The sequence below is a fragment of the Aspergillus niger genome, assembly GCF_000002855.4.
Source record: "Aspergillus niger supercontig An04".
NCBI classification, from domain to species: Eukaryota; Fungi; Ascomycota; class Eurotiomycetes; order Eurotiales; family Aspergillaceae; genus Aspergillus; species Aspergillus niger.
Genome location: NT_166539.1, coordinates 1,553,365 through 1,566,454, shown reverse-complemented (window position 1 = coordinate 1,566,454; position 13,090 = coordinate 1,553,365). Strand labels below are relative to the sequence as shown.

Genomic DNA, 13,090 nt, shown 5'->3' with positions numbered 1-13,090 from the left:
ATGCACTGCACACTCATTCATCATGGCGCCTTCCTTGAGATCAACTATCCTGCACCCTAGTAGAATTCTACAGATGCAGTATTTGCAGCGACTGACAGATGCAATACTTCAATAGTTTACTGCATCCATATCATACCAAATCAATCTATCCTCAATCGAGTGTTTGCCTTCATCTTCAAGTATGATACAGTCCTGGAGGAAAGCTGGGGCCTGTTGTCTAGTTCTGGCAGCCATGGCTTGCTTCTCGTTCGGCGAGGCCATTTACATTGTCGCCGGGAAGAATGGGGCTATTGTCCACTCCAAAGGTATTCCGATCCCAAGAAGTGCAGGGGTCTAACGTGGCTTACTCCTTCAGCGATGACTGAGAGAATTGAGCCTCCCCCAAACTCAACCATGACGATTCGGCGATCCTCCCCCACACCGGGTGACTTCCCCATCTGTAGGGACCCTCGCGGCGCTGCCCGACCATTCTGTCTCCCAGAGGATGGTGCAAACGTGACGGTGGGTGGGACTTACTACATCACATGGGACGCGGACTTTTATCCTCTGAATGCCACAATAACCATCGAACTGAGATATGCGGACTCTGTGGAAGGGGATTCGACATTTACCTCGGACAGGACGGACAACAGCTACGGATATACTCACATCCATATGCAGCAAGAATGGCTTCAAGGAAAGCAGCAGAATCCTCTGACACTTTACATCATCGAGCTAGACTCGGTGTCAGATAAGCGGGCAAGTGCCCGACGGGGACCAACAGTCGTTCTTCATCCCAAGCCAGTGCAGCATCTTTTGTCTCCTCCGCCCACTTCATTTAACAAGTTGGCTCTTTATATTGGCCTCCCCGTGAGTCTCAGCGTGGTCATACTCGTTGTTGCTGGACTCTACTTTGGCATGCGAGAGAGCAGGCGAATTGATCTGGGAAACATCGGGGGCCCGGGGTATGGCATTAGAAAGTCCAAGGTTCAGCGCCTAGGGCGCAACCGAGGCGAGTCAGCGGAGGAGAGAAATGTGGAGGAGACGAACTCGGACATCACCGAAGTCGCCCAGCCCGGTCGAAAGGGAGCTTTGGAACGAGGCCTCAGCTTTGGTTGCAAGCATGATTCGTCGAGAACGAAGAGCTGGCAGGTGTAAATTCCAGAGCATGGGAGCAGTGCGGCAAGACTAAAGCATGCAGGATTTGGTGCGCGCTTGGCCCAGTTGGAGGCAGGGGTTTAAGTATTGTATAAACGAGCCAGGTTCAGTGGTATAACTGTTATCGGACTAGTGGTTGCAAAGAAGACTAAAATCTCACGCTATCCTTCAACCAGAATAGGAAAAAGAATGAATGCAGTAGCCTAAGGGTTAGAGAGTTAAAATGATGCTTTTAGAGTGTTTAGTGCCGGAGTATCCCACCCGCCATTACATAACCCACCGCATCTCTACAGCAGCCACACTCTCTATACTAACTATTCTCCCACTCACCATGTCCCGGGGCATCCCCCCGTCATCGCCTGGCCTCCCACCTTGATATAGTTGGTTTGTGGAGTGAGCGATCCCTCCGCCGCCATGGATAAATTAACCAGGAATGACCCGCTGGGCGAGTTTGTCTGTCGCTTCCCCAACTGTGATGCCCGATACCGGCGTAAAGAGCACCTCCGCCGCCATGAGGCCAAACATATCCAAGATCGGACATATCCCTGTTCCATCTGTGGTCAGGAATTCGGACGAAAGTATAAACCGAGATAGCTTGCAGCGCGCAAGGATCCTGCGTGCTTGTTGTTCTGTCATTAGTAACGTGCGTTAGTGACACACTGCGTCGACATCTACGAGTGAAACATCAGTTGAATGAACCTGTCCACCGAGCACGACGCGCCTGTTCCAACTGTCGGGCCATCAAGGCTCGATGTGAAGGGAAGCCCGTTTGCACAGAATGTCAGCATCGGGGCATTCGCTGCTCTCTCCGCGAGGCTGAAGACTCGCCGGCGCCCGAACCCCGACCAGCGTCCGTGAGCCCGCGGCCAGCGGTGTCCAGAGAAGAACAGTTTGTAAAAATGTTCTTTGAGCTGTTCCACCCGCATTGGCCATTTGTGCATCGGGGGACTTTTCGCATTCGCCATGAAATTCCCATGTTGGTCCAGTCCATGGTAGTGCTGGGCTTGTGGGCGAGCGGAGAAAGAGGCGCGCGGTGTGCAGCTGTCGAGCTACATGAGCAGCTTAATTCGGCAATTCTTCAGCAAAAGGTAGATGCAGATCTATTGTGGTTATATACTGAATGCTAATGCAGCTGCAGGAGAAATGGGATGTGTCCAATGAAGTACCTATACCCCAGGCGGGGTCATGGCCATTGCCCATTTACCAGGCGATCCTATTACATGTCATCTTCTCTTTGATTTATAAAACGCACGGCTCTCTCGGGATAGATCTTAAGCCGTCTGGGCTGCGGACTGATACTGAGCTGCTGCTTAAGTGTCTGATCCGGAGCTGCCGCCTCAGGGGCATGTTCTACTACCCGCGCATCCTGCAGCAGTATCAAGAACCCGCGATTGCTCAATATATGCTGGTCAGTATTGAGGAAGTGAAACGGTTCAATATTGCTTTGTACAAAGTGTGCACGACGATCTATGGGTCGACGGCGCTGAGCCAGATGGTGGATGGGGCATCGATGGGCAACATCTTGTTAACCGCGGATGAATTGCAGTTTCCGCTGCCGGAGAACCATGAGTTGTGGGATGCAGGGACACAATCAGAGTGGGATCGAGCGCTGGAGGGGATGAGTGTGGATGGGTTGGGGGAGTATCGCGAGGAGGAATGGATATCGAAGCAGGCTCGGATGATGCATGTATTGGGGAATATTTAGCTTCACCACATACTATCCTATACTTGCAGTGGCTGCAGCATATCACTACAACCTACGAACACATAATGTTCAGTCAAAAACATAAAATAAAAACAGTTAACTCCACTAACCCTACATAAGAGAACAACCGCACTCCACCTCTCTGAACAACCAACTAGCACTACCGAATCATAAAATCTAAGCCTCCACCCCATCCCTCTCATTCTTCGTGATGGTATCCACAATCGCCGTCTCCAAATGCGGAATAACCGGATCCTTCTGCACTCTCAACCCCTTCGTCATCCTCGCAATCGTAGTATAAAACCCCAGAACGACAAAACACTCCACGACCTCATCATCCGACATAATCCTCTTGGCCCACAGAATCGTCTCCTCCTTATTGTCGTACGTGCGAATCGACTCCTCCACAAGTGTCAGAATACACTGCTGGCGCTCCGTCCACGTGCCCATAGCGATCAATTCCTTCGAGGTCAGGCCCTTGCGCAGCGCCTCAATCTTGTCGTCGCCGAGCCCGTTGAGGCGCGAGATGGGCTCGTTGATGCCGAAGAGGTACTCTGCGTTGATGAGACCCGTCATGCGGAGTACAATAAGCTGGTAGTCGAGGAGCTGGATGGTGCGCTTTTCGCCGGAGAGGATGCTGTCCAGGACGGACATGATGGGGAGGAAGGTTCCTGGGGAGCGGGCGTACAGGCGGAAGACGGCGCGGTCGATGGGGAAGGACCGCAGGAAGGCGGCGTTGGCTTCGTGTGCTGGGGAGGGGTTGTGGATGTCGATGCCTTCGATTAGGGGGTATTTGGTTGTCATTTTGGTGGTGGTGGTGGTGGCGTTGTGAAAGTTTGAGGGATTGTTTCTGAGTGAGTGTGTTGGAAGATGTTGTATAAGATTATGCAGATGTCTGTGGTAGGGTAGAAGGGTGTTTTACTTGGACAACTTCTACTTTTAAATACAATGATTAAGTTACTGCTGATCAGTCCATCTTCAATTACCAAGTCATGCCATATCGGATATCAGCCGTTGATTATTACTGTCCTCGTATTCCCTTGCAGGATGCTGAAGGAGTGTCAGGATGCCGATGTGCTTGTTTCAGACTCGCGCGGATGTCAGCATCACCAGCGGCAACGCTAGCCAGCCATGCGATGCCCTAGTACTATCTTATTTTCTCTCCAGGGCGGGAGAGCTAATTCAGGCCCGCATGCGGTATGCTTTTTGATTGGATTAGGGATGTCTATACACGCAGTATACACGTGCTATACGAGTATACAATTGAATTCGAATGGAGTCAAAATGTATGAATGGCAGTGATTTAAGATCATTCCATCGCTGCCACATATCCATCTCAACCCATCATCAGCCCATATACACACACATACACACACACACTCTCTCTCTCTCATCAATCCTATCTTCAAATTCATCCCCCAACCTTCACATCTTACATAGTAAAAAATGGGCTCCACAGACCCCTACCGTCTCGGCCGCGACGTCATCGCCTCCACGCGCCTCAACCTCCAACACTACATCTGGAAAGAAAACATCGGATACCTCCTGCACCCATCCATCCGATTCCCCAATGCCAGCAGCAACAGCGACATCTCTATAGCCGATGTAGGAACCGGTACTGGGTATGCCTTCACCTTCCACACCACAACACATCCTCCCACAATGCGAAGCTAACCACTGTAAAAAAGAATCTGGCTCCTCGACCTCCACCGCCAATACCCCAACGCCACACTTCACGGCTTCGACATCTCCTCCGAGCAATACCCCGCGCCGGGATTTCTCCCATCAAACATCTCCCTCCGGCATCTCAACATCCTGGAGGAGATTCCGGAGGAGTACGTGGAGAAGTATGATGTCGTGCACGCAAGACTCCTCGTGCAGGTCGTGTTGCAGGCGGGTGGGGATCCTCGGCCGGTGATTAAGAACTTGATGAAGCTTGTTAGTATGTAGCCCCCCTTCTCTTTACCCCGTTTTACCTCTCCTTCCTATAATGATATGATATTAATGAACAACAGAGCCCGGAGGCTACATCCAATGGGAAGAGCCCAACGACGACGCAGGCAACCGACCCCTCGTGAAAAGTGATCCTGAGACTACTGTCTCCGAGAGCTCGGAGGAGCTTATGAGGAGAATTGATGGGAAGTTTAGATCGAAGAATGCCTTCGTATGTCCCCATTGCATCTCTTACACTTATGTCAATTTCAGGGAAATAAAGGTAGAGATGCTAATGATCGGTGGTATATAGATGGTCCATCCACCTCGCATCAACCCTAACGGAGCAGGGCCTGCGCGATGTCCTTCAAGATGAATGCCATCCGGACACGTACACGCTAATTCTGGACCAGATGAACTATCTGGGACTGTTTGGGGAGTTGATCAGTAAGGTACCAGGGGTGGAGAAGGAGGAGTTGAATGAGTTGTTGGAGAAGGCGGCGGTGGAGGCGAGAGGGGGTGTGGCGTGGAAGGTCAGGAGGTTTGTGTTTTTGGGGAGGAAGTGATCCATCCCTCTTCACTTGGGGGTTCTTTTAATTTATTATTATATTGAATGAGATATATATTTATATTTAAACTTTATGTGTGAGATTGATTGGATACTCCTACAATAGAGGGTGGTTTATTGTAGGGTTGATGGATAGGATGATTGGTTGTTATGAGTGTTGAGGGTTAAGCTGAGTACATTATCTATGGGCTAGATGCGATATGTTTATGAGAATATAATCGGATATGTTAGTTATTAATTGACAACCTACGAGCAAGATAAGTGATGGTTGACACAATATAGAGATCCTATACTTATACACAGCATAGTTTTGTTTCATGTGCCTTCATGCCGTAGAAGTGAACCTCGACAGAACTGACTTATGGCTTTATAACTCAGGCTGATATACCCGAACCAGGTAGAAGAAAGAAATAGTAAAGTAGTATATCAAAGTATAGCGTATGATAACATCCGTCTATATCAATCATCTAACAAAATAAATCAAAAGTAACTGACATCCAATCTGAGATCTAACTCTTAATGCACCCAAAAGCAACCCTAAAACGCCCTTGAACCCAACGCCCAATCGCACAGAAAAGCATCATCATCTCCCCTCTAATTCTAATCCAAATCTACCTCCAAATCCCCTATCCTCTCCCCCCTCCCCAGACCCCCCAACACCTTCCCATACAACTCCACCGCCCTCCTCGCTCCCTCCTTGTCAAATACCCTCCCATCCCAATAAAACCTGACCACATAACTCCCCCTCTCGGCCCCCTTCCCCACCTCCACCTGCACCCCATAATTAAACTTCATCGTGTTCTTACTCATCTTCATCACGATCCACCTCATCGCATCCTCCTCCTTCCCGTCAAATTTCTTCTCAAACGGCTGGAAACAGAACAGCGCCTTCGCGCCCCGCACATCCCTTTCCACTCCCAGCGCCTCATATATTTCTGACAATGAGACGGCAGCGTGGTCCGCTGACGTCCCAGAAATCTCGCTGCGTATCTTGTAGCAAGGATCTGATGGATTGGGAAGGATCAATGGTGGAGAGGAAGGGCAGGAAGTTTGCGCAGGTGCCGGTTATGCTTTGGGGATTGGGGAGGGGGACGTTGCGGGCTGTTATTAGGGTGTCGTAGACAATCTGGGTCTGTGGGGTGGCGGAGAGGTGCGAAAGGAGGAGAGAAAAGGCTGTTTGGAAGATGACTGACGGAGTCACGTTGTGGGTTGTGGCGAGGGCTTCGATGCCCATGTCTGCTGGGATGGGGTAGGTTATTATGTTGTTTAATGATGGGTTGGTCAGGGTGGAGAGGTAGGGTGTTGTTGTGGTATCGTTATGGTAGGGTTTGAGCAGAGTAGTCCAGTAATCCAGCTGAGGTTGTTTCGGGAGTGAAGTGATGTAGTTGATGTATTCCTTGAAGGGGGTACATTCTGGGATAGGCTCATTGCGCGCGAGGGCCAGGAACTGGTCGTCGAAGATGTGTAGTAATGTGCCGTCGTAGGAGGCGTGGTCGAGCTTGATGACTAGATCACGGTCTCCAGTAGTGGCGTCCGTGAGGAGGGCGTAGCGCACGAAGGGTCGTGCTGGATCAAAGCGTCTCTCCCAGTTACTGTCTAGGAGAGACTGTTTCTCCTCTTCACTGCTGTACGTGTGGTAGGTAAGGTTGAGAGTTGCATCGCGCAGAATAACCTGCACTGCTGTGCGCGGATCACAGCTCTCGTCTGCGTACAGGTACAGCGCACGCAGGATCTGGTTGTGCTGCGTGAGTTGCGTGGTCAGGCTGATCCAGCGCGCAAAGTCAAAGTCCGATGGGAGTCGCCGGACGGTCATGAGCTGCCAGAATTGCTCGGGCTTGTTGCCCTGCGTGAGGAACTCGATCTGGCCTGGGCTCAGGGGATAGATGTCCTCCACTCGGGGCGGGAGATGCCGAGCTGCGCGAGCTGGTTGTACATGGTTTCTGTTGGTTGGAAGGTCGGCGCTGCTGGGGCTGGGGATGGAGCTGCTGCTTCCGCAGGCTCATCGATCAGCAGCGCGGCCTGGTCGCGCAGTGTCCGTGACGAGAGGATGTCGTTCACCCGCACCTGGTATCCGTCCTGTCGGAGGAGACTGACGAGGTTCAGGGCCGAGATGGAGTCGCCGCCGAGGGCGTGGAAGGTCGAGTTAGCGTGGATGTCGTCGGCCGGGGTGTCGAAGAGCTTGGCCCAGAGGTGTTGCAGTCTGTGCTCTGCTGGGGATGTGATAGCGGATATCTCTTCAGCTGGCAGATAAGCCTTAAGTTCGTCGTCAGCTAGACCCTGAGCGAGTGCCAGCAATCGCTTGCGGTCGATCTTGCCAGAGCCCATCAGGGGAAAATCCGACAGTGGGAGCCAGATTGAAGGGACCATGTACTTGGGCAGAGTGGTGAGATGGTCTTTGATTTCATCCAGAATCGGCGCTTGCTCTGGAGCCAGCAATACCACCTCCCTCGAGCCCGGAGCAGAAGTCGAGCAGAACGCAACGAGCTGCTTCTTCTTGAGCACTGTCGCGGCAATGACAGCACACTGGCTGAACAGCCCCGTCTGCATAATGACACTCTCGATCTCACCCAGTTCGATCCGGTAGCCGTTGATCTTGACTTGGTCGTCTTTGCGACCAAACAGCTCGATATCCCCGTTGGGCAGCCATCTTGCTAGGTCGCCCGTCTGGTAGATCCGCCCGTCAGGCCGGTTCCGGAATACCTTATCTGTGGCATCTGGACGCTTCAGATACCCCCGTGCTAGCTGCGGCCCGGCAAGACACAGCTCGCCGACTTCGCCGGCGGGCACGGGCTGCAAGGTGTCAGGGTCGAGGATCTGCGCGCTCACATTGCGGTAGGGCCGGCCGATGTTGCGCAGGTTCATGTCGGGAGTGACGTGCGTTGTGGTGACGCAGATGGTGGCTTCGGTTGGCCCGTAGGCGCTGTGGACGGTGATGCGCGGCGCCCAGACGGTCTGCATATGCGGCGTGACGGGTTCGCCGCCGGTAGCGAGGATTTGCAGCGTCGGCACATCGTCGGGATGGAAGAGACCGGCCATGGTGGGCGTTACGCAGACGGCGGTGACTTGCATGGCGTTGATCAGGCCAGCTAGGTTGCCGACGATGGTGTTCTGAGGTGCTACGCAGAGTGTGCAGCCGGTGGCTAGGGCGGAGAAGAGCGAGAAGAATGATCCATCGAAAGTGTAGTTGAGAGCCCAGAGGATCCGGTGCGAGTTGTCCATCTGTGTCGACTCGATGATGCCCTCCACTGCTGTGGCTAGGGCTCGGTGCGTGAGCAGTGTGCCTTTAGGTTTGCCTGTGCTGCCCGAGGTGTAAATCAAATATGCCAGGTTATCTGGCGTGAGGTCAGGGACGATCTCACGCTGGATGGGCATGGCGTCCCAGTCCAGGTCGTCGATCACGATCACCTCGTACGTGAGATCGTCGAAGAATCTCGCGCTCTGACGATCCGTGATGACCACCTTGGCTTCACAGTCCTCCATGATGCCCAGGTTGCGCTCCCGAGGGTTCTCCGGGCCAAGAGGCAGAAAAGCACCCCCGGAGACCATGACACCCAGCATGGCGATGATGGTGCTGATGGACTTCTCCAACAGGAGAGGGACCACCTGCTCCAGAACAACGCCTTTGGCGCGTAGCAGCCCAGCCAGCTGGTTGACCTTGATGGCCATGCCAGCGTAGGTGATACTGGCGCCAGTGGCATCCTCGACAGCTGTGCGAGAGGGATATGTGCAGGCGATGCGATGGAAGGCAGAGTGGCCAAGTTCGTCGTCAGCTGGGCTGACCTTCGCGACTTCGACTGGCCCATCAATCTCCCTCTCAACACCATTCACCACACCCTCTCGCACGAGCTCCAACTCCTTGATCCTGGTACCTGGTGCCTCGGCGGCCACTTTCAAGATATCAGCCACAGACTGCACCAACACCCTGGCATACCCATCCTTCAACATAGACGACAACGTCACCTGGCCCAAGTCCTCATTGCTCAACTCCAGCTTGATATAGTCATGCGTTCCGTAATTCTTCTCCGGCAGTATAGTCAATCCTCCAGCCGTAGCAGGCATACTATCCACCTTGATGAGGAAGTTGACCGTCGTATCAAACAGATCCTTCGGCTGACGACTCACTTTCAGTATCTTGCGCAGGCCGTACTGCGCATGGCGCGCCACATCCCACAGACTAGCTTGCACAGAGGCCAGATGCGCCTCGAACGAGTTGTTCCGGTCAAGCTTCACCCGCAGCGGAGCAATCATTAGCGTGGGCCCGCTCATCTGCAGGATACCTGGAATTGGGGCTTCTCTTCCGGAAAGAGTGACGCCGAGCACGACGTCTGTGGAGGAGGTGGCGCGAGCGAGGACGAGAGACCAGGCGGCGTAGAGGAGCATGCTGGGGGTCACTTTCAGTGTGGAGGCTGTGGATTTCAAGTCTGTGGTTAGGGAGGCTGAGACGAGGGTCTGCTGCTCCGTTTGGGCGCCTAGGCGTGTGGGGACTGCGCCGTCGAGGTATTCCTTCCAGAAGGTCTGCATGGTGGGTTCGTCGTGTTGCTGGAGGTGTTTTACATATTGACTGAAGAGAGGGCGCTGGATAGGTGCCGATCCCGTTAAGAGGGAGGTCAGGTCCTGTGGGAGGAACTCGCTGGACCAGTAGTCGAACAGTGCGTGGTGAATAGTAATGACCAAGATGTTGTCTGGCAAGGCGGCTGCGCGCCACCAGAGACCGCCGGCGTGCATAGGCTTCTGGATCTGCTCCCGCATGTAGGATTTCACGTCCATGGAGGACATCTCCCAGGGCACAGGGGCGGATTTGCGCACGACCTGCATGAACGATACCCCATCTGGGATGAAGGTCGAGCGCAGGAAGATCTCCCTGTCCATGAGGGATGTAAGTGCGCGCTTGACTGCCGAGGCACTGTGGCCGGTGAAGCTGTATGACCGGCTGTAGATGTACTTGGTGCCACCCAGCATAGTGTTGGCAATGATGGCTTCTTGGAAGGGCGTCACTGGGAAGGCGTCCTCGACGTCGGCCATGTTGATCCCGAAACGCTCGAAGGAGGGGGTCTCTCGCAGAAGTGTGAACGGCGCATGGCCATTCACTGCGCTGCCTCCGGTCTGAATGAGACCAGCAACCTGGGCGAGCGACTGCCCGAGAATGATATCCTCCACGCGCAGAATCATCTCATGCTCAGTCTGCAGTTGCGACACGACTTGGATAGCTTCCAGTGATGTACCACCCAGCGCAACGAACGAGTCTTCCACTGTGATATCCTCCTCAGCAAAGGATAGGAACCTCGCCCAAAGAGCCCGGACAATCATCTCCTTCTCCGTCCAGACCACTCCGTTAGACTCATTCTTAGGTCGGTCCGGCAGCAACTGCCCCGACTTTGCGAAGTCTTCGACGATCGCGCGAACGGCAGCCATATCTAGCTTCCCATTTGCGTTTGTCGGCAAAGCGGCCAGCGGAACCCAGAACCCAGGGACCATATAGCGCGGCACCCTGGACGCCAGGTACGTGCGCAGGTTCGCCACGAGCGAGGCCCAGTCGCCGTCAGCACGACTCACCACCACTCCCACGAGGGCTGTTTTCCCGCCTACGACTGCAGGCACCACAGCCGATTGCTTGACTTCCTCGTAGGACTGGATGACAGCGTTAGGTTCGGCAGGATCCACGCGCTGGCCGTTGATCTTGACCTGGAAATCGATTCGGCCGATCATCTCGATCGACCCATCGGCGTGGCGTACGGCTAGGTCGCCCGTGCGGTAGAGCTTGCCCTGGCCGAAAGGGTTGGGGATAAACCGCCGGGCTGTTTCTTCGGCATTGTTCAGGTACCCGCGGGCGAGCTGGGCACCGCCGAGACAGAGCTCACCTGGGATAAGCAATGGAGAGAGGGCGGTGGTGCCGGGGACAAGGATGTAGGACGTTGTGGTGTCGAAGGGCTGCCCGATGATGCGGGATGAACTCTGGGTGTCTTGGAGTCGGTAGCGCCAGTTGAGTTGTGTGCATTCGCTGAGGCCGTACGAAGACAGCAGCTCGACGCGATGAGACCAGGTTTGTACCACGGCTGGGTTCACCAGCTCGCCGCCTAGGACCATTCGGCGCAGCGAGGGTACATTGTCTGGTGATAGCAGGGATGCTGTGGTCGAGGTCATGTCGACTGAGGTGATGTGCATGCTGCTGATTGTTCTGGCCAAATGGACAGTCAGATTGGCCTTGCTGGCCAGACATAAACATCCTCCGACGCTGAGCGTGGCCCACATGGATCGCTGAGCTGCGGAAAAAACGGGGTTAAAGAAGAGCAGCTGGCGCAGGTCGAGCATCTTGGGGAAGGCCAGGAGGCCGTTATAGGCGGCTTGGTGCTCCAACAGGACTGCTTTGGGCTTGCCCGTTGACCCGGAGGTGTAAATCACATACGCCAGGGCGCTGGCGTCCTGGTCGAGAGACAAGTCGCTGTCGTCGTTGCCCATGGACTCGCTCAGCAAGTCACGGACCTTGTGTTCATGGGGAAATTCACCTGCTGTGTCTGAATCCACCAGAACAAAATTCGCCTGAACATCCTCGACGATGAAGGACTTGCGGCTGGCCGGTGCATCCGGGTCCAGGATCACGTATGCGGCGCCAGCCTTCAGGATAGCCAGCAGGGCGACAATGAAGTCGGCCGATGTACGCATGTGCACGGGGATATACGATGCACCGTATGCGCGCAGTAACCGAGCCAACTGGTTCGCGCGTTTATTCAGTGTGCCATAGGGAAGGGGAGCATCCAGCTCGAATTGAACGGCATGGGCATCTGGTCTCAGCCGGGCTTGTTTCTCAACCAGGGCATGCACCAGCCCACGACGGGCCCGAATGGCAGCCTTTCCGTATTCATGAAGTAGCTGCCTCTCTGCTGGGGATGTCGGGTTCACTGCTGCAATGTTTACTAACGGGTTCTCGACCACCTGCTGCAGCGTAGCGGCAAAATGATCAAGCAGTACTCGGACGTTGGTTCGCGGCACGGCCAGGTTATGCCGCATGCTGAGCTTCAGCCCGGAGGAGGCCGACAGATTCAGTACGAGGGGAAAGTCAGCATCGGCTGTCATCACCTCCTCACTGTCATCAGGTATAATGGAGACTTTGACTTGTGGCGGTGCAGCGCCTGTCCGCGCGAGGATCTGCTTGTAGCCCAAGTGCGAGTGTGTTGCTGCTTCAGCGCTGACGGTACCAACGTATCGCATCCACGATAGGGCTTCTATGCCCTCAGGAACAGTCAGGACCAGGGGGAAGTCCTCCTGGTCTTCTAGCCCTTGTTGGGTGCTGTCTGATCCGAAGAAGGACCGGTCTCGTCCGGCTACCGTGAAGATGGCGGTGCGATGGCCACCCGCCGTGTGTCGAATAGACACGAAAGCCCATATCCCATATATCAAATCATCTAGTCGAATGTTGTATCTCTCACTAAAGTCTAATGCCGCTTCGAAAAGATGCTCAGGGGCGCGGATAGTAGTCTCAGATCGTGGCCATTGGTGATCGAGAGGAAAGGAATGGAGCTGGGGTTGCGCCCCAACATGAGAAAATAGGTCGGTCCAGTATTCCGCGGCTTGTTCTGAATCCTGGATAGGTTGCGAAGAGATCTGCTCGTGCCCCTTCAGGGATTGGTATGTGGGAGGCGAGACAGGATGGGCATCTTGGATCTCGTAGTAGGAAATCATCTTGTCACATCAAGATGCAAAACAGAAACTAGGATATGCAGTAGGAGGTATCAATGCCTCTACTTGCTTGC

General features: G+C 54.1%; 5 protein-coding genes across 5 annotated transcripts; 3 read left to right on the top strand and 2 right to left on the bottom strand.

Annotated features, from left to right (window-relative positions):
• Positions 1 to 181: 181 nt before the first annotated feature.
• Positions 182 to 1,137, top strand: An04g06300 (uncharacterized protein; the record flags this gene model as incomplete). The annotated part of the gene is made up of 2 exons (XM_001401956.3): positions 182 to 305; positions 356 to 1,137. The coding sequence occupies 2 exons, from the start codon at positions 182 to 184 to the stop codon at positions 1,135 to 1,137; spliced, it is 906 nt and encodes a 301-aa protein (XP_001401993.3).
• A 414-nt stretch (positions 1,138 to 1,551) lies between these two features.
• Positions 1,552 to 2,842, top strand: An04g06290 (uncharacterized protein; the record flags this gene model as incomplete). Its single annotated transcript, XM_001401955.1, has 3 exons — positions 1,552 to 1,715; positions 1,790 to 2,225; positions 2,276 to 2,842. 3 exons carry the CDS (start codon positions 1,552 to 1,554, stop codon positions 2,840 to 2,842), a joined length of 1,167 nt encoding a protein of 388 aa, XP_001401992.1.
• A 177-nt stretch (positions 2,843 to 3,019) lies between these two features.
• On the bottom strand, positions 3,020 to 3,646 carry An04g06280 (uncharacterized protein; the record flags this gene model as incomplete). The annotated part of the gene is made up of 1 exon (XM_001401954.1): positions 3,020 to 3,646. The coding sequence occupies one exon, from the start codon at positions 3,644 to 3,646 to the stop codon at positions 3,020 to 3,022; it is 627 nt and encodes a 208-aa protein (XP_001401991.1).
• A 642-nt stretch (positions 3,647 to 4,288) lies between these two features.
• An04g06270 (uncharacterized protein) lies at positions 4,289 to 5,678 on the top strand (the record flags this gene model as incomplete). Its single annotated transcript, XM_001401953.3, has 5 exons — positions 4,289 to 4,464; positions 4,531 to 4,784; positions 4,858 to 5,006; positions 5,188 to 5,315; positions 5,651 to 5,678. The coding sequence occupies 5 exons, from the start codon at positions 4,289 to 4,291 to the stop codon at positions 5,676 to 5,678; spliced, it is 735 nt and encodes a 244-aa protein (XP_001401990.3).
• Positions 5,679 to 6,267: 589 nt separating this feature from the next.
• On the bottom strand, positions 6,268 to 13,019 carry An04g06260 (uncharacterized protein; the record flags this gene model as incomplete). Its single annotated transcript, XM_001401952.3, has 2 exons — positions 6,268 to 7,105; positions 7,276 to 13,019. 2 exons carry the CDS (start codon positions 13,017 to 13,019, stop codon positions 6,268 to 6,270), a joined length of 6,582 nt encoding a protein of 2,193 aa, XP_001401989.3.
• Between the last annotated feature and the right edge of the window lie 71 nt (positions 13,020 to 13,090).